Source organism: Ambystoma mexicanum, chromosome 2p (assembly GCF_040938575.1).
Source record: "Ambystoma mexicanum isolate Mex_15411 chromosome 2p, UKY_AmexF1_1, whole genome shotgun sequence".
In the NCBI taxonomy this organism is placed as follows: Eukaryota; Metazoa; Chordata; class Amphibia; order Caudata; family Ambystomatidae; genus Ambystoma; species Ambystoma mexicanum.
The window spans coordinates 344,119,166-344,142,480 of record NC_090923.1 but is presented as its reverse complement, the minus strand read 5'-3'; the positions used below and the strand labels follow the sequence as shown (position 1 = coordinate 344,142,480).

General features: G+C 46.3%; 1 protein-coding gene across 1 annotated transcript in view; it reads left to right on the top strand.

The window, feature by feature from the left end:
• The window catches only part of DNAH12 (dynein axonemal heavy chain 12), a 3,791,933-nt gene that overhangs the window by 1,425,686 nt on the left and 2,342,932 nt on the right, over nucleotides 1-23,315 (top strand). Inside the window, exons 31-32 of the mRNA XM_069643677.1 lie at nucleotides 3,892-4,072; nucleotides 22,036-22,176. Of these exons, the coding sequence (XP_069499778.1) occupies nucleotides 3,892-4,072; nucleotides 22,036-22,176 (322 nt within the window). The remainder of the gene's footprint in view (nucleotides 1-3,891; nucleotides 4,073-22,035; nucleotides 22,177-23,315) is intronic.

Below are 23,315 nucleotides of genomic sequence, written 5' to 3'. Positions count from 1 at the left end.
GCTCAAGGTTACTGTCTCCCCTTCCAAAAAAGGCCTCAGAATCATACACCCGGAGCCAACTCCGTAAAAACTCCAGACCCGCTCCTGTTGCAGGAAATTTTAACCCTGCTAGAGAAAGGTGACATAGAACAGGTACCTGTAGCGGAGAGGAACAGGGGTCTGTACTCCCCATATTTTCTCATCCCAAAAAAGGACGGAGGACTGAGACCCATCTTGGACTTAAGAAACTTGAACAAGTTCCTCAGGAAGGACAAGTTCAAGATGGCCACTCTTTCTCAGATCCTTCAGGCTCTCCAACTCCAAGATTGGTTAATATCATTGGACCTTCAGGATGCTTACTTTCATGTGCCAATCCATCCAAAGCACAGAAAGTACCTGAGGTTCGCGATTGACAACTCTCATTATCAGTTTTGGGTTCTACCATTCGGGTTGACCTCCGCCCCAAGGGTTTTCACCAAACTGTTGGCAGTTGTGGCAGCGAGTCTCAGGAGAGGGGGTAGTCACATCTACCCCTACCTGGACGACTGGTTGATCAGAGCAAGTTCTCCAAAACAAGCTCAGGAACATCTTTCGATCACTTGCCACTTCCTCCAAAAATTGGGCTTCTCCCTCAATTTCAAGAAGTCCCATATGATACCATCCCAAAAGCTTCAGTTTATCAGAGCATGCTTGGATACTTCCTCAGGAAAAGCCTCGCCTCCCGAAGTGAGAGCTCTCCACATCCAGCAGATGGTAACGAAGTTCCAGAATGTCCAACGTCTACCTGCCTTCGATTTTCTCAGGTTGCTCGGCCTCATGGCATCCTGCATTTTCCTAGTACCAGAGGCCAGGTTGAGAATGAGATCCCTTCAATGGGCACTCAGAACTCAGTGGTCCCAGTTCTCAGGGAATATGTCGGATCTTCTGCAAGTCCCGAGCGCAGTTGCTCAGGATCTTCTATGGTGGGCTTGCAACGACAACATTCTCAAGGGAGAATCTTTTTTGGCAACCATGGCCGGAGATAACAGTAGTGACGGACGCCTCACTCACGGGGTGGGGAGCACACACCAACGATCTGACAATCAGCGGTCGTTGGTCTCAATCGAAGTCCAAACTTCACATCAACCTTTTGGAGCTGAGGGCATTCAGACTAGCGCTGAAGGCCTTGCTGCCCTCTGTACAGGGAAAGAATGTCCGGATAATGACGGACAACGCGGTGGCCATGTACTACCTCAACAAAAGAGGAGGAGTAGGGACACTACCACTGTGCAGAGAGGCAATGCAGCTATGGTTCTAGGCAATACGAGAAGGAATCTCTCCATCAGCAATTCACCTAGCCGTAGAGAAGAACACGGCGGCAGACGCTCTGAGCAGGCAGAGCACGGTCTCTCACGAGTGGGAGCTGGCTCAGGAAGTCCTTCTGGAGATCTTCACCCTTTGGGGAACCCCTCAAGTGGATATGTTCGCCACCGCGATCAACAGGAAGTGCGATCAGTACTGCTCAAGGGAATTTCCTCAAAGAGGAGCTATGGGAGACGCATTCGTAGTGGAGTGGAAGTTTCCCCTGCTGTACGCGTTTCCCCCATTCCCCGTGATTCCTCAAGTAATCAGGAGGTTGAGAAAGCTCAGGAAAACCATGATCCTAATTGCTCCAGATTGGGCCAGGAGGACGTGGTACCGGACCTTCTAGACATGTCCATCTGCTCTCCAATATGTCTTCCACAAAGAGAGGATCTTCTCTCGCAAGAGGAAGGTCGGGTTCTCCATCCAGAGGTCAAGACACTCAACCTTCACGCATGGTTTCTGAGAGGTATGGATACAAGGATTGGGATCTTCCGGATGACGTAATGGAAGTCTTGCTTTCGGCCAGAAGGCCAGCAACAAAATCTTTGTACAGATGTCGCTGGAACAGGTTTAGTAACTGGTGCAAAGATAAGGATGTGGACCCTTTTCAATGTGGCACACCAGTAGTGCTCTCTTTTCTATTACATCTAGCCAATCTGGGGCTCCAGATAGGAACAATAAAAGGATACCTTGCTGCGCTGTCCATTTTCAAGCGCACCTCGGAAGAGGTTTCATATTTCAAAATACCAATAATCATTCAATTCTTAAAAGGGCTTACTAACGTATACCCTCCAGTACCTTTTCATGTCCCAACTTGGAATTTAAATTTAGTACTAATATGTTTGACTTGCATACCTTTTGAGCCTCTGCACTCCTGTCCATTGAGGCTTCTAACACTAAAAACTGTCCTTCTTGTGGCCCTATCATCAGCCCGCAGGGTTAGTGAACTTCAGGCTCTCTCATGCAAATCACCATATACTGTTTTTTATAAGGATAAGGTAGTCCTTAAGGTTAAACCTTCCTTTTTACCAAAGGTAGTTTCGGACTTCCATTTGTCACAAAAAATAATACTACCAACATTTTATCCTCCTCCTCATTTGGGCAAGGAAGAGGAGAGACTGCATAGACTAGATCCCAAGAGGGCTCTTAGGTTTTACATCTCAAGGATGTCTAAATTACGACAAGATGACCAACTGTTTGTGGCTTATACTGGTCATAAACTGGGTTTATCAGTGACAAAACAGACCATATCCCGCTGTATCAATTTGGCCATAATTAAATACTACATATTGGCGGGAAAAGACCCACCAGATGGGCTTCGAGCCCATTCTACAAGGTGAATGGCTACTTCTGCGGCTCTAAAGAGGGGAGTTCCGGCAGCAGATATTTGTTCAGCTGCAACTTGGAAAACAATGCATACTTTTATCAAGCATTACTGCTTGGATACTGCCTCCTCCAATGAGGGGTTATTTGCCAAGGCAGTTCTGCATTCTGTCCATGAAAACTGTAATTAGTACTCCCACCTCCAAAATTGCCACTGCTATGGGAGTCTATAATAAAATGAGGAATACGTGGGAGGACACAATCCATTCGAAGAACAAGTTACTTACCAACTGTAACATTCTTTTGACTGGATGTTCCTCCCACGTATTCCTCATCGACCCTCCCATCCTACCCCACAGTACAGTTTACGTTTTCTTACACTTGCCTCTCACGAAGAATGTATCTGTCATGGGGCACGCCTGGGTGTTCCTCCTATATGTTCATCGAAAAAACAGAACTAAATCAACGGGCGCGGCTCGAGCTATTTATACCATCGGTGACGTCGACAGAGTACGGAGTCCGTCGAGGGACAATCAACGCCACAACCTCGAGCACAGCGCCCTCTGCCGAGAATTTTTTTTTCCAAAGCAGCAAAGCTGGAGATAACAATTTATCATAAGATGAGGAATACGTGGGAGGGACATCCAGTCGAAAGAACGTTACAGTTGGTAAGTAACCTGTTCTTCCAAATGAAAGTCTTGTTATGGAAGGGGTAATTTTATTAATTATTGATGAAATGGTTCTTAGGATACAGATATGTTTTTACTTTTTCTTTTGCCGTTACTGTGAAAGGTTATTGAATGAAAACCAAATCACAATATAACATTTGATAAACACTTTTTTTAAATGAAAGCCAAATGTGTGGAAATCAGTTGCTCTCTGTCCAAAGCCTATTTTCTACATGATTTAATGTTGGAATTTAGCAGTGTGCAAAAACCCTTATACCCAAGAGACAGTATAATGTGTTTTGCTGGTGGTGCTGCCCCTATCTTCTGTGAACATCTGAAGGAGGCATATTTTCTTAGTACATTTGTAGTGCATCCCACTTTGGAAGGCAGGGCAGACGCAGTTGCAAAGGTTATTTATTATGTGGCTGTGGTTTCTAATATTTTATTTTAATTCGGGAAAAAGTGTCAGCTGTTCCTTAACTTGACTCAAAATCGCTACTGTAGTGATTTTGGACTCAATAGGCAAGAATGAAATGTAAATTGTCATCTATTAATTGAATGTTTGTTTATGCGATAGATTTATGCTGGTTGGAGAGCCGTTTGCTGGGAAGACCAAAGTTCTGAATATACTAGCTGACACATTGTCCCTAATGAATGAACATGGAGCTGACGAGGAAAAAGTTATTTTCAGGACTGTGAATCCCAAAGCTATTACCATGGGCCAACTCTTTGGCCAGTTTGATGCTGTATCACATGAGGTATTGTATGATTCTTGTACTTGCGGATATATCCGCTATAACAAAATGCAATGCTGCAAGTCTCAGGAAATGCTACTTTCAAAACCTTTTGTTAAATATCTTTCAAGGCTTAATCATCATTGTAGCCATACAAATGTGCGCACAGTGGAGACCACACTGGAATCACTGTTGGACTACTGCATGAATCATGTGTTGTCATGCCTTTCACCACACATTAGCTGTGACGTCCCCATCCATCCATGCACTGTATAACATGGATTCGAATTTCTTGGAGGACTGCTTTCAAACGGATGCAGTCCCATTTCTCCCAACGATTCCTCCCAGTGTTTCTCATCATAATGATCCTGATAGTTCCTGGCACAGGTCCCACACATAGTGGCAGATAACACATACTGCATCACAGGGTACATAGAATCGAACAGGAAACACAGAGTGTTATATACAGTGTACATCGAGGGGCAAAATATTCATAGAGAAGCACAGGGTACATCAAGTTGCATTGGCTTTTATAGGATTTGGGTTATGCCAGCTTGCAGCCCCTATGCACCATACACCAGTTGCACTAATTCTGTCTACAACCTTGCCATCTATAGTAGTTGGACATAGATATGAACCTGTGGGACATGCCCCAGATTCAAGTAGAGATTGTATAATTGTTGTATTGGTTCTGCCTTTGTGTTTGATAACGGGGTACCTCAGTAATTTTTAAAATGCTAAAATAAAAATGCATACTTAAACGTGCCAGTATAAGATATCCTAATGGGTACAATAAATCTACAATTCTGTAACGCAATTCTGTAAATGTCTATGTACACATTTGCCTATACCTGACCTTCTCTAATATCTGAAATGGACTATAAATACAGTTACAAACTATAGACGTCAAGGTCTAGAGCAAGGTCGAAAAAGAAATAGTAAAAATGCATTAACTAATTGCCACATAATGGGTGAGGGTGTAAATAGAAGCAACAACACAAACAAGCATTGGCAATGCCAACAGTTTGGCCCTTTGTGTAGGCACGTGTCATGATGCCTACCTCTAAGGAGCCAGGCCGGGCCCAGCAACCCCAGAGGCAGACATCATTTTCCCCAGGGAAGTCTCAGCGGGCCCTTTGGACTCAGTCCTGGCGCCTTAGGCGCCAGGCTCATAGCGGACCCCAGTCCTGGCGCCTTAGGCGCCAGGCTCATAGAAGAGGATATGTGTTTAAGTGCTTGGGTGCACACTTACCTGATGCAGACCTTGCTGCTTCATCCAGGCCCTCTTAAGGCCTGAATGGGACTACGTAACCTGTAGGACTACTTCACCACCCGGGTGTGGTCGGGGAAGGATACATACCTGATTGGTGGAAGGATACATACCAGGAACTTCTTCCAAGGCTATTTAAACCCCACCCGAACAGCCACACATGCTTCGCGTTGTTCTGCACCTAGCAGCTGGACGCTCACCGTGTCAGCTCCTGCATCCTGACTTCAGCCACGCCTGCCAGCACCCTGGAACACCTGCAAGGGGAGAAAGGAAGAGAATAGGAGAAGAAAAGCCCTTACCTGCTAAATCTGCATCCCGGAGTCATTTCTCCAACGGCCCTGAAAAGGAAGACATCATTTTAAAGGCATTTCGTTTCGATCGCTGCAGCGCTGCATTTTACTCACCTTTGCAAGGCGCTTCCATCTTCAGCAGCGATCTTCCGGATTCAGCTACGCCCCGGCGCCTAGAGGAAAAAAGACAAGAACAAAGGTGAGAGGGAGAAAAGGAATAAGGAAAGCTCAGTTTCCTTTTAAGTCTTACCTGTTGGATTATTCCCACTGCATTTCGGGTCCTGCCGCTTCCTGGCATCTCCGGACCCCGGCCCCTATGGGGAAAAAAGACAAAGACATTGAATGAGCGAATGCAAAGACATTACCTGAGTGCTCATCCAGAACTGTTTCACTTCGGGTCGGCGCCATATCTCCGGCACTCCGAACCCTGGCCCCTAATGGGAAAAAGACATAAGCATTAGCGCTGGCTGCAATTAGACAACAAACATTATTATTAAGCTTGAACTTTTGAAAAAAACTTTTACAGCGCCTTACCTGAACAGTCAAGCTTACCTGAACTCCCATCAATCCTCAATCCAGTGAAGTAACTGGGTTTCAACGCGCCCCTGCATCAGAAGCAGGATGGAGAGCTCATCCTTCCAAACCCTAAGGTGAGGCTTCACGGGGAATCGTGGAGGAGGTATCGTGGAGGGTTGGAAGGGAGTGGGAGGCTTGAGCATTGTTCCACAGTTGGTAATACTCCCTTTTCACGCACAGGAGGGTATCCAACGAGCCAGGGAAGCCAGAATAGAGGGGCCCTTCCTGTCCATCTTCAGAGTTCTGCGCCTTCGACGCCGCGCCTCCGTGGGAACCAGGTGAGCGTTACAGCACGGGAAAGACACTTGCCAAGCGCAGCCGTGGTGCTATGAACTACCCATTGTTGGTAGCAGGTGCAAAATGGTGCGATTACCTGGGCATCCAATAGCATTGCCTGGCAAAAGCTTAAAACCTATGCACAAGCCAAAAATATTGGCTTTGCTAATGCTTGTTTTAAACAGGACTTCAGTGAAGAACACGCAGAGTGCTTATAAATAAAGTGGCCTAAGGCAGGTCTGGTAAGACAGATTGTTTACAACTCTAGTTAAGTAATTAACTCTCAGAAGACTGCTTTGAACAAACACTGGCAGGCACTTTGAATGTAAAGTCTGATGGAAGGGCTTGATTAAAGCGAGCTAAAAGAGTTCCCATGTGCAGGTGTTTGTGTTTTGGGTGGGCAGAGTTAGGAATGGGTGGGAATGTCTATAGGGATTAGCATAGCTATGGGCAGGCAGTGGGTGGGCACATACCCAAACAACACCTACCGACTCTGTGTTCTTCCTCATATGTCCTTTCGGGCAGGCCCTCTTTTGGTTTCCAGTCCACCCCTGTTCTTCCCTATCTGTACACCAATGCAATAGTTTTGGCTTATAGGTGTCTCAAGAAACACCTAATATCCCAAACTGAAAAATAGCCCAAACTATGTTTGTTTGTTTATTTATTTATAAAGCGCACCAGACCCAAGGGTATTAGAGCACAGACAAAGGAAAGGAGGAATGTTCAACTTAGGTTACATTGCTGTATGATGCAGCACAAAATATTAATAAACAGTGCTGGCCTATATCATACAAATGAGCAAGGGTAAGAAGAGGGCATCGAACAACAGTTATATACAATATATACAAGTTATACAAATATATATACGCAGTAGTGGATAGTGTAGTGGCAGTGTGGTAGTGAGTCAAATGTCATGCTCCTTAATCCATTGGATGAGGTTAGATCTGAAGCGTGGGTAGGGCATGTCTTCTCTTAAAGAGGGTGGGAGTGAGTTCCAGTTTTGGGCCGCTTTGACCGGGAAGCTACTACCGCCAGTCTTCATTCGTTTGAATCTAGGCACTTTTGGTATTGGCTGTTCTAGAAGGGCGGTTAGTAGATTGTCTCTGGAACCTGGAGGTAAGGTACTGGGTGGGCCATATGTAAACATTTATGAGTTGGGGAGGCTGATTTGAGGAGAATTTTATCTTTGGTGGAGAGCCAGTTGGTGGATCTTCTCAAGTCAGATATGTGGGCTTTCTTGGAAATGTTGAGGGCTGCTCTTAAAGCATTATTTTGTAAGATCTGGATCTTGTTGGTAATGTATTTATTGTAGCCTGTGTATAGGGCATTGCAATAATCCAGTTTAGATAATACCAAAGCTCTTGCTAGAGTAATGCAGTTGTTAGGTGTAAGGACCGGATTAGCTGTTCTAATTAACTTGCACGTGTAAGCGGTGGCCGAGGCCATAGAATTTACTTGTTTTTTGATGGTGAGAGTGGAGTCTAGGTAGAATCCAAGAGTTTTCACTTCCTTGGCTACTGGGATCTTATTGTTGTCTATGATAAAGTTAGAATATAGATGGCCTAATGTATTAAGATTAGCTGTTGTGCCCAGAATAAGGAGTTCCGTTTTATCATCATTCTGGCATAGTCCATGAGAGGCCATCCATGCCTGGATGATGAGATATACTCTGTTCACAAAGGCCAAATCCTTGTCGTAATCTCCCGTCAGCGGGATGAGGATCTGTGTATCATCTGCATAGTTGGTGTAGGTCATACCCAGGACATCTAGATCATCAAAAAGGGGCTTTGTGAAGATGTTGTACAGAATGGGCGAAACACATGAGCCCTGAGGCACACCACAAGTGATAGGAATAGGGTCTGCGGCTGCTGAAGACCTGCATGGTCCTATTATCTAAGAAGGATTGAATCCAGCCTATGGCTTCTTGTGAGAAGTGGGTAGCCGAGTCTAAGTGGAGGCAGAGAGTCTTATGATCAACCAAGTCACACTCCACTGAGAGGTCAAGCAGTAGAAGAAGTGATGTGTTTCCATTGTCCCTGAAGGTGTCTATTTGAGCTTTATGGTCAATCAGTGCATTTTCCGTTCCGTGTTGCGGTCTAAAGCCTGACTGACGTACTCCTAGGAGGTGGTTGCATTCCAAATATTGTTGAATTTGGAGGTACGCTACCTTGTCCAGAATTTTGAGCAAGAATGGCACTGTCGTAATGGGACGATAATTAGTGGGAATGGTCGGGTCAAGTGTTTGTTTTTTTAGAAGTGGGAGGACCCACGACTTATTTCAAAGTGTTGGGAATGGTGCCGGAAGAGAATGAGGCATTTATAAGATTGGTTATGAATGGGGAAAGGTCCCTTGCGGCATCCTTTATGATTTGTGCAGGGCAAGGGTCGCCGTGGCAGTTGGATGGTTTGAGAGTTAAGATAACTTTTTCAACTTCGAGAATGGATACTTTCTTGAAGTTGAAAAGGGGTTTAGGTGGTTTGGACAAGGTGAGAGGTGAGGTATTCGAGGGCGCAGGGGCTGTAACATTGTTAGAGTTAGAGGCGAGGAGGAGTGATTTTTTTGTTGTTGTTGATTTTAGCCTGCAAGGTCGTTATTTTATTTGCTAGAGCACTCTGAATGCTAGTGCACCAGGTTTTGTCCTTAAGGCAGGTGTCAGGAGCTTGGATAGGTGTTTCCAGTTCTTTAAGGATTGTAAATAATTCTTTAGTATTGGAATTAGCTTGGGTGATGCGCAAATTGTAGGATTCTTGTTTAGCAAGGATTATTTCTTTTTTGTATAGGGCGGCTAGATTTTTTAGATTGTTTTTGTTTGTTTCAGAAGGGTTTAATCTCCATATCTGTTCGCATTTACGTTTCTCAAGTCTAATGGCTTTTAGGTGGGGAGAGAACCATGAATTAACATGTTTTTTCTGTTTGCATTTTCTGATTTTCAAAGGTGCTATGGTATCCAAATCGGATAACATTACCTTATTGTACTCTTCGACCAAGGTGAATGGGTCTGCAGAGTCAGGGAGAGAATTCAAGGTAGGGATGATCAGAGGAATTAGTTTGTCAGCTGTAATGTTCTTTTTGTTCCTTGTAGGAATAGCGGGGGCTTTACTAATGGTATGATCGGGGGCTGTGACTTCAAGGGCGAAACAGATCAGGTGATGGTCAGACCAGCGCATGGTTGTTATGGCATTAATGGATGTTACACAATGGTGTTCCGCTATCCAATCAAGGGTTCTGCCCTTAGTGTGAGTGGTGCCTTTTGGGCGAAGCCCAATTCCTCAATGGAATCATTAATCTGTGTGGCGTTAGGATCTGAGGGGTCTTTGTAGCCAAATTAAAATCTCCTAGGAGAAGACTTGACGATGTATTTTTAAGGTTATCCGAAAGGAAGTTAGTGAGATCTTCTTCAAAGGATCCGAGAGGGCCTGAGGGTCTGTAAATAAGGTGGATAGATATGGTTTGAGAAGTTGAGGTAGTTAGTTTGGCGGTCAGGAGTTCGCAAGAGTCTACCTTTAGTGGAGGAGCAAGTCTTAGTGCTAGGCTAGTTTTAGCAATTATGGCTAGGCCACAGCCTCGAGAGGAAGTGCGGTCTATTCTGAAGAGTGTGTAGTCCTCAGGAATAGCTAGCATAATTGCTGGACCGGCTGCTGAATGCAACCAGGATTCCGTAATGGCGAGGAAGTCCATTTTTTCAGTTGTGATAAGGTCGGCTATTTCTTTGGCATGTGCCACCAGAGACCGGGTATTTATTAAGGCTCCTCTTATACCTGGCAGTGTGGGCTCAGTGGGTGGTGTCGCAGTGTTGTGTGGGGGTTTTGGGCAGGTGGGAGAGTCTCGAGAGAGTCGGCTGTTGAGCTGGAGTGGGTGCTGAGTGTTAGTCGAGTTGTACGGAGATGTTTTGGTATTAGGCTGGGCACTTCTAAGGTTTCTAGACAGGTTGTTAGAGAGGATGTCTATAGATTTGGCTGTGGATTCATACATTTCGGGGAGTCTGGCACGAAGTTTGAGGTTTCTTTGGGAGAGATTGCATGGTCTAGTGATCATATCATTTAGGTTTTTGGGATCGTTCGGGGGTGTCACAGATGCCAGGGAGGGCAGAGAGTGAGGCATGTTGACGTCTATTGTGATAAGTGTAGGATAGTTCTCAGTAGGATTGTGTAAGTAGCTTGCAAGTACATGATTTATGTGGAGGTAGGCTAGCTAATGGTGGGGGTACCATGTATAAGGAGTAAGCTCAAGATGGGCACTAGTGCCTGTGTTAGGGTGGGCAAGCAAGTAGCGGCGCGATAGTTGCAGCGATATGAGGCAGTCAAAGAGACAGCACGAGTTAGCAAACATAGGCTAAGTAAAGTGCAAAAGTGTGGCATGCTGGGCATGATATGGGGAGCGCTGGCAACTTGCTCACAGAGGTAATTTTAGCAGTAGGCGTTCACCTAAGTTCGAGAGTCAGGCCGAGCGGGACTGTGTCACATTTTGATTATATTTTGCCCGGCTTGAAAAAGTTGTTATAAACTTTGAAGAATGCGTAGAGCTCTGTTCGCAGGAGAGGGGGCTGTTGGTAGGTAATGTTTAAAGGAAAGCCCTCATCCTTGAATCAGACTAATGGAATCTCTTGGTGAAGTATTTTTGGAGGTTGGGAAAGGAAAACCTCCAATCAGACTTAAGTAGGAGAGGCAACCTCTGGAACAGCACAACTACTTCCTCCAGTTGCTTTCATGAATGGATGTCTGGAGCCACAGTCCTTTCAGCTGGGCATGGACCGCAGTCACTGTCTCAAGATGATTCTGAGGCATTGGCTCAGGTGGACTGTTGCAAACCGGAAAGAACTTTATAGAAAATTAGGTTGCTCTGACTGAATACAGCCACTGCCAGAGACCAAAGCAGGATATATTATGCTGATGGCAGTTCTTTTTTCTATTGGTTGCATTGAGGGTGTGGTGAGGCGCATACCTTGTTATGACGAATGAATGTCACATTTTCCCTTTTAGTCAGGTGAGAGGGAAGACTCTTGCCCGTATCTGCCATGCTGGCTCAGTGAACCAGAATGCCAAACAGAATTGAAATCGTCATAGAGTAAGAGTCATAGGCTACAGGAAAAACAGGCCTGTAGATGGAATTTATTAAAAAGGGATGGGCTCAGCAAATATTTAAAGTTAATTTACTATAGTGACTACTGTTCTCCTAGTCCAGGGGTCTGCAATGTTTGCCTCTCTGGATGTTTTTGACTACAACTCCCATCCGCCCTAGCCAGCATACTCAATGGTTTTAAGGGCCCACTGGGGTCTGGGATGTCTAACAATGAAATGACTCGTGGCAGCTGGATTCTGAAGGCAGGAAATCCACCAGAGACCTCACCCCCTCCGAATTGAGGTAGGTACCAAAACATCGCAGCAAGAGACCTGGAGCATATGAGATCCCCTACCCAGCTGCAAAAAGTTCTGCGTTTACTGCAATATTGCCTTCCCGTATAGTACTTGTGAGCTACTTTGAATAATGAACATGTCCTCATCCGAGAATCCCAGATGCTCTTACACTAGGTCCTCAGGTACCAAACAGCTATCATAAGAGATTGATGGGAGAGAAGGAGAACCTGTCCCTTCTGCTGACAAAGAAGTGTCAGGAAAAAAGTAGGAATCTGTGGACACACTGCCATTTCCAGCAAATCTGAAAAGCCATATCTCTTGGGCCTGCATACCTGTGCCCTCCTGATCTTGTGACTGGCTTTGCCCAAAGGGCAATGTAAGGGAAGGCAGAGAACTGACCAGGGATGCAGATGGTGTCTCCCGTTGATTGATGGGCCCAGTCTCCCAGAGATGCATACAGTGGCTATTGCACATTTTGTGCTGACAAAAAGTTTTTTCAAAGAGAACTGTACATTTCAAATATCTCAGAGGATATCTCTGTTGAGTTTCCACTCATGTAGGGCATAAGTCCTCCTGCTCAGTGTCTGCTTGCATATGGTGAGATCCCACCAAGTGACCGGCCTGGAATATGAAATGTCATAAGGCCCTGTTTCACAGTTAAATTGCCAATTTACATGGAGGGGATTTCTCTTTCTCCCTGCCTCTTCAAGTAATGCATGTCTGTAATATTGTCTGTCAGTATCAAGACCCCTTAGCCCTGCAGGGAAGGCTGAAATGTTTGAAGAGCCAGCCATATTGCTGTCTAATCAAGTATATTTATATGTGACTTTTGCTCCTGTGTCCACCAGTCAGATTTGCAGATGACCCAAGGGGGCACCCCACCCAGAAAGAGATGTCTGTCGTGTCTGATAAGGAAGGCTGATAAGGAAGGGTCTGGCATGTGACAAAGGGTTCCCACTGAAATATTGAATTTCTGAGACTGCCAGTATAGTTGTCCTGCCTGTCTGGTGAGACAAGGTCAACTGGGGCTGAACATTTGTTTTAAATGACAGGCCAGTTGTAGTCGGATCCACCTCATGTGGAGTCTGGCCTGGGCTACCCTGAGGACCGGAGGCAGAAGAGTCTCTGTAACATCTGCACTGGGAGGGATGTAGCATTCCTAAATGTGTCACACAGTTGAGAAATCACACTCATCCTGTCCATCGGTGGTTAGGCGTTCCCGATCTGGGTGGCTCACATACAACCGTTGAAGGAGAGGAATTGGGAGGTCTTGAGATGCAACTTCCTCTGATTACACTGCACCTGTATGCCATCAGCATTTGCTAGACAGGGGTGTATGGAGGAATTAGCATATACATCATTGCTAATTGCCTACAGTTTGTCTCCTCTTTACCTTTGGGGACCGATAAGGATGCCTCCAAATAGTGTTTCATCTGGGTAGGTTGACGGCTTCGAGCACCAATTAGGCTAGTGGGTGAGAAGCCAGGTACAGATTAATCTCAAGAATCATTTGGGATTCCAAGATGGCCACTGGCTGGTAAACACTGCGACGCCCAAGCTCCCTAAACAGATCGGGCCCTGATGGTGCCGTCTGAAGTTTTAATTTCCTTCAAAGCCCTCCCCGGCTGATTTTGGCGCTTTGCTCCCCGGGCGGAGTGCAGGGGTGCCCGGAATTGCTGGCTGGCGGGGGTGAAAATTGCCTGAGTGCACTCGCTGAGGGCCGCGTCCGCCTGCGGTGGTGGTGCGATGCAGCGGTCTGGTGTGGATTTCTCTCCTGGCTCCGTTTGCTGACCGGGGGAGCCCCTGCGGCCGTGGTCCCCTGAGCGGAGCGGATCGCTGGTGGGGCACCTGAGAGGCGACCCACCCACTGAAGGATCGCGGAGGGCGGCGGGGTCCCTCTGGCACAGAGGAGGAGGGGGGATCAGCGGCCCGCCTGACGGCCGATTGAAGCAGTTGGACTGACGCAAAGTCCGGGCCCCGGCAGAGTGGAACGGCCTGTGTGCTCGGCATGCGGAGGAGGTGCTCAGAGGGGGGGGGCCCTCTGCATCGCCGGACGGGCCGGCTTCAAGTAAGGAGCAAGGGAGGAGGGAGGGTTCTGGAGAGCGGCCCGAGGTGGAGGGAGGTGCCAGGCAGTGCTGGGAGAACATTGGCCTCTCCGGGCCCCCCAAAGTAGCGAACGGGCAAAAGTCTGCTCTGGGGCACACAGGCTGGGACGTCCTTCAGATCGAGGTGTCCCTGAATTAAAAAGATAGAAGACTATTTTTTTTTTTTTTTACTGCCCCCACTTACTGAGTGCTGCCCCCACTTGCAGAGCCCATCCTGGAGTCTTGATCACTTGGGATCCGAGGAAAAGCTGCATCATTGTACCTTTACTGGGCTGTACAGAAGAGGGAGTAGGCTTCTGTATCCAAAGCTAGAGAACCCCCCCACATCTTGCCAGACTGTTTTGGATGAGGGGGTGCGCTCCCCACCGAACCCTCAGGCGCCGGCGGACCCGTGGAAAGGTTCCGGGTCCGACCAAGTAAGCGGTTTGCAGACGGTAACTGAGACGGAACAAAGGGTTTCCTATAATATCCAGGAATAAAGCTAAAGACCCCTCCTCTGGGGTGAAGAGCCTGAAAAAGTCCCAGGAGCTGACACTTGCCGGGCTTTGGTCCCGGGCGCCTGAAAAGGGGGGGGACCTGCTAGGGGAGGTGGCAGGGGGGGCGTTGCAGGTTTCCATTCAGACCTCCCAGGATGCTTCAGTCACATATGCAATCCTTAAGCAATTTTTGGGTGAAATGGTCGACAAAATCACAGCGCAGGCCAAAGGCAGATGGATACCCTGCGAGAGGATTTGGCGGAAGGACCCCGGGAAATTAAACGGGACATAAATAAAGTGGAGGAAAGGGTCGACATTAATGAAAAGGCCATCCAAGAGTTGACGGAAGATGCTCGTCAGGTGGGGAATTTGCTGGAGACTCTAGCTGTGGCAACTCAGAATTTAAAGCTGCAGGCTGAGGAGCTGGAGAATTGCTCCAGGCGGATCAATATCCGGGTTAAAGCCCTTCCGGAAACTATCCAGGCCCATGACCTCACGCAAACTCTTACAAACATCTTCACAGACCTGCTGGAGGAAGTGTCGGGCCTGGACCTTCAGTTCGATAGAATTCACAGAGTGGGGCCTCCCCGGACCGAACCCGGCGCTAGACCTAGGGACGTCTTGGTGGCCTTCCATAGCTATGCTACTAAGGAGACGATTATGCGGAAGGCCAGAAAGGCGAGCAGCATCTCTTCCAATGGTTCTGAGATCTTTCTTTATCAAGACCTGGCGCAGGTGACTTTAGCTAAACTAAGGCGAATGAGCCCAGTCCTGAAACACCTGAGGGCACAGCAAGTTAGATATAGATGGTCTCACCCGTTTGGTCTGGCATTCACCTAGGGCAAGCAGCAGAACATAACGACCTGTGATCTGGAGCTATTGGGTATAGAGAACCAACAATCCGCGGGGCCGGTTGAGACAGAGGCCCCCCCGTAAAACACTCAAGCCCTGGGAATGGACCAAAGTACGATCTAGGTGCCTGGCGAAGCAGCTCCCCCCACAGGATCGACGCATCCCAGGGAAAGTCACTATACCTGGGGAAGGGACTGTACAGCTGGGGCCCTCTGGCGATGGGGATCCTACCGTTCCACCTGTGATCAAAGCATAACAGGGCAAGGGAGGGCACTTGCGAGAGGAGAAACAGGCACCATCTTGGTGGTGGTTAGCTGCATTGGTGGGTGGAGGCGGAGAGGGATGGGGTGATTTTCTTGGAATGGGATGGGGTAGTCCCACGTTGTTTAAGACTGGGAGAATGTTTGTGCTCAACTCTCGTAGGTTTGATGCGAGAGGGGCAGATTTCCAGTTGAGCTCGCCCAGGGGGTGTTTTGAGGGGTGGAAGAGGGGTGCTACCGAACCAGGAGGCCGTGAGTGCTGAGCAACGTTCCAACTCCTGCAATGGGGTCCCGATTCCAGCATACATCTGAGGCCCAGTCTGTGAGGAAGTGAGGACGCTTCTCCAATTTAGGGTTGTCATCAGAAATGGGGCAGATGAAACTTCTGTCTATGAATGTTAATGGGTTAAACTCCCTGCATAAAAGATTGAAAGTGGAGAGGCTTGTGTGGAGGAAGAAGCCCGAGGTTGTTACGTTGCAGGAAACCCATATTCAGACCCAAGACTCCCACAGAATTAGAATATGGGGTTACTCTCGGCTTCTACAGGCCGCCCAGGCCACCAAAAGGGGGGGGTGGTCATTGCTGTGCGGGACGGGGTAGATTTGACAGTCAAGGCCACTCAGCGGGACTCTCAGGGTAGGTATTTGGCAATAATACTGGAGGGTAGGGGTGAGACATACAAAATTGCAACACTATATGCACCCAACACGGGCCAGGACCCATTCATAGTGAAAACCCTCACTAAATTGATCAAGTGTACAAAGGGCCAGATCATTTTCACAGGGGATTTCAATATGGCCTGGGTGCCCCACAGGGATAGGGGTAGACTGCTTTGGGGTTTGCAGGGGAGACCCTCTGGGAATTTAAAGGCGAAAATGAGTGAACTGGGGCTGGTTGACGCATGGAGGGAATTTCAGGGAGATGTTCCAGGATATACGTTTTACTCGCATGCTCACAGAACACATTCACGTATAGATTACGTCTGGCTGTCCAGTTTCCTCTTAGGAAATTTACAAGATATCACATTAGGTCCTATTGCAGTCTCTGACCACGCTCCTATCATTCTGGTGATCGCTAGACCAAATGTGCCCCCGGGTTTGTGGAGGTGGAGGTATCCTGCGACCCTCTTTAAGGACCCTATTCTGGTTAAGGAGATGGAACAAGAGCTTGAAGAGTTTTTCGCTCGTAATAGCTGGGAGGACACCACGCCGCAGATATGGTGGGACGCCCTCAAAGCTATGATAAGGGGGAAGATAATAGCAATTAAAGCAAGGAGGGAACAGGAATTGCAACTAGAGGAAGAGCGGCTGGGAAATAGGCTCAAGGAGACATTGGCCAGGATGGCCGAGAAACAAACGAGGGCCATCGAAAGAGAGGTCCGTACACTTAGGGCCCAGCTGAATCTCATTCACTCTAGGGAAGCAGAAAAGTCTCTCCTGCCCGTGCGACAGAAATACTATGTTAAGGCGAATAAATTAGATTGCCTGTTAGCTAAGATGCTCCGGAGGGAAGACAGTGAGAAAACGATCTTAAGAATCAAAGGAGAGGGGTATCAGACATACACCTCCAACAGTGATATCGAGAGGGAGTTCTACAAGTTCTACACAGACCTATACTCCTCTAGCGAACCGGATGCTAGCACACACGAGAGATACTTGGAGAGGGTCAAGCTCAGCTCTATAACGAATGAACAGAGGGAACAGTTGGAGGGGGAAATAACAACGGACGAGGTCAGAAAAGCGATATCTTCCTTGGCTGCCAATAAAGCCCCAGGTCCGGATGGTTTCCTAGCTGAATTTTATAAGATACACAAGGAAACTTTAATCCCCCATCTTACTAGGCTATTCAATCACATAGGGTCAACGGGGGTTTTGCCACGGACTATGGAGGAAGCAAAGGTGATTCTCATCCACAAGAAGGGTAAAAATCCAGAGAGGTGTGGGGCATATAGACCAATCGCCCTAATAAATGTTGATGCTAAGTTGCACACGAAGGTCTTGGCAGCTAGATTAGACAACATTATGCCCTCTATAGTCCAGGCCGACCAGGCGGGTTTTATTAGGGGTCGCCAGACGGCGGATAACGTGAGGAGAATAGCTCACCTGATGGAAAAGACTCACAGGAAAGGGGTTCCGGCTCTTCTCCTGGCTATCGACGCCGAAAAGGCGTTTGATCGCGTAGAGTGGGGCTTCCTCCGAGCTACGTTGATCAGGATGGGATTTGGCCCAGGTTTCGTGGGCTGGGTGATGGCTAGTTATCAAAACCCGATCCTTAGATTGGCGATTAATGGTCCAATTTCAAGTCCTGTGGCGAGGTACTAAACAGGGATGCCCTCTGTCCCCACTGCTATATGCCTCCATCTGGAGACTTTTTTGACAGCAGTTAGGGCCGCAATACATATACAAGGCATATCATTTGGACAGAGCGATATATTAAAATTACCTACGAGTTTAACTGGGCAGACAAACACATCAAATATTTAGGTGTGCTCCTTACCAGAACTGTGGGAGAATTGTTTAGAGCTAATTATCTCCCCCTGCTTGGGAAAATCAAATCAAAATCAGTCGATTGGGGTCCCCTGAGTATCTCCTGGCTGGGCCGCATAAATGTTCTAAAGATGGCGATTCTACCTTTGGTGCTATATCACTTTGCGGGCCTCCCAATCGCTATCCCATGTAATTTTTTCAGAGCGTTACACAGGGTTACAAGCCGGTTCATTTGGAAGGGAGAAAACCAAGGGTGGCTGCATCTCTTATGAGGGCTCTCTGCTCGAGGGGGGCTGGGTGTCCCAGACTTTAAGGCGTACTTTCTAGCAGCCCAGATTAGAATCATCAGAGATTGGCAGAGGGACGATCTGAATAAGTTGTGGAGGCAGATGGATAGAGCTGTAGTGGCAGGGCATCTGGAGGGAATGCTTTGGAAACCAAGGGCAGATAGAACCCCTCAAATGTATGCTAGTGAAATCACCACAGTAGTGGGTGAAGCATGGGACTCCGTAGTGATAGGCTCCCACTTTACCACGTTCCCTTCCCCGTATACTCCTATATTTGAGAACCCGCAATTCACTCCAGGGTGTAAGAACAAGAGTTTTGATGCATGGTTCCAGGGGGGATGCTGAATGCTATGAAATATATACCACTGTGTTTGTCTTGTGTTGTGTGGTTGGGTGTTTGTGTTTTTTTTTTTCTCTCTTGTTTTCCTCTGATTTTCTGCTAGTTATCATTTCAAATTAGGTTTGTTGCGATTAGTAGAGATAATTGATAGGTTTTTCTTATTTATTCTGTACTATTTGTATCAACTTGTATAATGCTTTTTTCGTTTTATTTGTCGTTTTCTTGTTATCATAATTGTTGTTTTGGAATGATATGTATTTCTTTTGATAAATCTTTAAATAAAGTTGTCAAAAAAAAAAAAGAAATATATACCACGCGGGGTCAGTTAAAGACTTTGAAAGGTGCAAGGATGACTTTAGCCTGGACGAGCGGCATAGATATGGGTATATGCAGCTGCGGCTTTGGCTTTCTCACCCTGAGATGCGTCAGGCTGGCTCCCGACCTCTGACGCCATTTGAGAAATACTTAGACTCGCACTGCGGGGACAGGGGATTAATGGGGTCCATCTATAGGCATATTAAAGAAGGTGAAACTCTCCCACCTAGGATTTATATGAAGAAATGGCAGGAAGACACAGGGGTAATAATGGAAAACCAGGACTGGCAACAACTCTGGTCCCAAATCCCGAAGTTAACCAGATCGATCCAGATCCGCGAGATCTGGTTAAAGCTCCTGGTCCAGTGGCATCTCACCCCTATCAGACTACATAAGATTTATCCATCTTCATCTCGGGAATGCTGGAGGGCGTGCAGGGGGATTGGTACATGGGCTCACATATGGTGGGATTGCCAAAAATTGGAGTTGTTTTGGGTTCAAATAAGGCAGGCAGTGGTGCATACCCTGGGCAAGGTTGGATGCAGGAATAGAGGGCTGGATATGGTTTGCTTAAGGGGGATTTTGTGGGGAGATTCCCATCGGGTCCCGTCGAAAGGTTCATGTCATCATGATGATGTCGGCGGCTCTGGTGCTGGCACGCCGATGGAAGTCTAAGGATCCACCACAAGAACATGACTGGGTAGCCAAAATGTGGTCGGTGTTGGCAATGGAGTGGCTCAGTTACTCAATTCAAGGAGAAAGTATGAGATTTAAGACAGACTGGTCTGAACTAATTGCTTATTTAAAGGAGGGAGTGCACAGTGCTTGGTGCCCGAAATGTATGACATTGTTGGGAATTATAGACCTGCAAGAGGAATCAGACATATAAGATGAATCAAGAGTGGTCTGGCTTCAAGGATCTATCGTTTAGGTGTATGGGTCTCAGCCCTTGTTCGGATGCCTGGAACTTATCGGTGACATCATTGGGGGTATGGATGGGTTATTTCCTGGATCAAGCAAGGGGGCGGGGGGAGGTGAGGGTAGGGGGAGTTCTGTCCTGTTGACAGTTTCGTTGTTGTTGTATGAAATGCCAATTAAAATCAAGTTGAAAGAAAAATCATATATTTGGCCTCCAAAAGCTTGTCTGTGGCCACTGTGGTGAGGGGTTTATCCTGTGCCCTTCTTGCCCCTGAGTCACATCTTGCTGAATCAGAATCCCTGTTCTGTGTAGTTTTCTTTGCCTTACCAAATCTATACCACTAGTCTCCAGCTGTGCCGGGGCAGGTACTCATAGCCCCAGAAATATGATCAACCCAAGAATACTCTTGTAAAAATCCCTGATTGAGGGTTTCTTCCTTATTTTCGGGGATTAGATCAGGGTTGGGAAGGGCTGACTGAATCGCTAGATTAAGTGGTCGGAACCGGAGATGCAAACTGGTCCAACTCACTCTAGGGGGTCACTGGTGAGGCTAATGCCATAGCAGGAAGTCCCTGAGAGTTCAAAGCGCCCAAACTCTTAGATGTTGGTGGCACAGACAGTGGTGGTGCACCCAGTGGAGGCAGTGGCATGACTGGAGGTGTTTTCAAGAACATGTCCCCAAACAATTAATTCATTGTCGTAGTGGCCATAATTTGCATGCTTTTTGAAGCAAAATAGTTCCTCCTCTCTGAGCCTAAAGTGTGTTGCCTGGTAGATATGATAGGCCTTTGGGGTAATGACGATGTCTGAGGCATCCAAGTGATTTCAGGGAACCTGTACATAATGGGCGTTGAACCTGTGGTGTAAAATCCTACATATACAGCAGCACTGGGGCAGAACAATGTACTATTGCAGTCTGGGTTAGCCTTTCCGGTATAGAAAAGCCTGCGCCTCTTCCTACAATGCACCGTGCAGAAGCGTGTAATGAAGCGTAGGAATGACATCCTGGAGGTATGGAGGAAAAGGAAAGGGACATACGAGTCAACAGGCCAGCTGTTTCAAAACCATTTCAAAATGGTGAAGCCTGAGATTCGGACCAGGCCCCAACACCATACACCGGCAGCACCAAAGATGCACAGGTTATGTTATGTTTGTCTTCTGCTTTCTGCTGCAAATCATCGATGGCCCTTACTTAGTAATGGGTCTTAATGTGTGTGTTTAATGGACAAATGGCAAGCTAGAAGGGTGGATGAAGAAACAGTGAAGGAGGCCATGATGCCCGTGACCTTGATAGTGTATGGTTTGCTTGAAGGTGTTTCCAGCGACGGGGTAATATATAATAAAAAGGACTATTTCTTTAATTCTGCATTTTCAAATATGTGGGTTTTCTTAGTTCTTTATTCCTATTCTTATATAAAAAAAATATACCGAAACATAAAAAACATTTGTTTTATAAAAGAACTAAAAGGAAGATGTTTTTTTCCATGATGCAGTTGAGCCAGGAGAAAGTTGAATGGCAAATAACAACAGACCTGTCAGCAAACAACAGTTTTGAGTTACCGTTTTGAACGCCATGATCCTCGGAGTGTTTTTCATCCTGCTAGGTCTAGAACTGGTAAACTGTCGAAGACCTTCGGTCCATTCTCTGACACTTCTTTTGTGTTTACTGTTTGTCCATTACTCGAGATCTCAGTAACTGAAATTGTACCAGTGGGCATAAGAGTCAAAGGACCCTTTGTGACTGTGGTACCCAGACTACACTCAAGACTAAACTGGCACACAACGAGAACAGTAGGAAATGGGCTTCTCTTTCTACACCCCACCCTACTGGAACACCATCCCAATCTCAGTGCTCCAATGCTCCTGCAGTTCAGGGGCTCAAGACCCTGCTATTCAGGGAATAACTAGGGGACCCTTTTGACGTGATACTCCTCTGTACAGACCACCAACGTAGTATGGGATATCCAAGCTACTATTACATGTAACCTCCCCTTTCCACAACTCATGTTAGTCGCAAATGACTTGACAGAGTGCCCTTGCTTCCAGCGAGATGTGTGCTATATAAACCAAAATACGAAAACTCATGACTACTTTTATTGTATGATAGATTTAACTGTTCGTTAATTGGTTTGCAAAGGAGTTTAACATAATATTGCTATCTGTTTGTTTTCCTTTCCAGTGGACTGATGGCATTGTGGCCAACACTTTCAGAGAATTTGCACTGTCTGAAACACCCGAGCGAAAATGGGTAGTATTTGATGGTCCAATTGACACACTGTGGATAGAAAGCATGAATACTGTACTGGATGACAACAAAAAGGTAACTGCTTTTGGCAGCAGTGAAACGGTTTATTTAATTTACGAGATGAATGCTGACTTTCCTACGTTATCATATTAGTGATCTGTTTTAATTCATATTATCATAACTATGTTATTAGAAATTACATACTGACCATGTTAACGTTGGAGCTAGGAACTGTACTTTGATATTTTCAGAGCGACTATAATGGTTTTAAAGGTACATTCAGCTTTAACTACAGTTTGTATGAGTAGGCCATTAATAAGCCCATCTTTTCAATTAAATCAACTATCAACTGGGTAAAAAATTGGCAGTTATAGGTGTGTGTGAGATATATATATATATATATATATATATATATTCGACCCTCCCATTAACAATGATCCAAGTACCTGGACATTGCCTAAAAAAAGTATGCGAGTAGTTGTGCATTTGAGAGCAATCTCTGGCAATGGTTTTATTATCTGCCCTTGTGGTAGCAATCCCTGACATATATATGTGTACCTGGGCTTTTGATGCTAATAGTTAGTACATGATGTCAACAATCGCCATATGGTTTTTGTGCCAGAGCACATTGTGGCAGTTTCCTGGGGTATGATGGCGAAAGCCTGGTAAAGCATGCCTACACAAAAGCCAACATTATTGACTATGCCAATGCCTTTTGGTTCCTTTCTTTCTGGTCAGCTGAGTGGAAACCTGTTTCATAAGCCAGGATTCCTTTTATTTGTGTACCTTTAATGCAATTATCTAGTGTAGTGAACCTTCTATTGACCTGGCATACTCACACAAGACTACCAAGCAAGTGTTCTGGGGGCGAAGGAGGGCATTCTACAATGATCTCCCCCAAGATGCATCTGTGACAAAAATAAACAGTACATTGGCGCTTTTTGTTTTTCAGGTCAAATGGGAAAATGCTTAGGTTAGGAGGATTTTGGTCTTGACTACAGCATTGTAATAATTTCTTTCATAGATCAGCACCATAACTGCTGTCTTTACATTTAAATACTGTGTTTATTGTTCATTTCCTAGACTATGCCTTTGACACCAGACATGCTCTTTGATAGCCCCTAAAATATGTCTTTTGTTCCTTCATATAGACCACTAAAAATGGCTACCAAATCGAGAAATACAAACACCTTTTCAGCAAAGGTTTAAAAAAA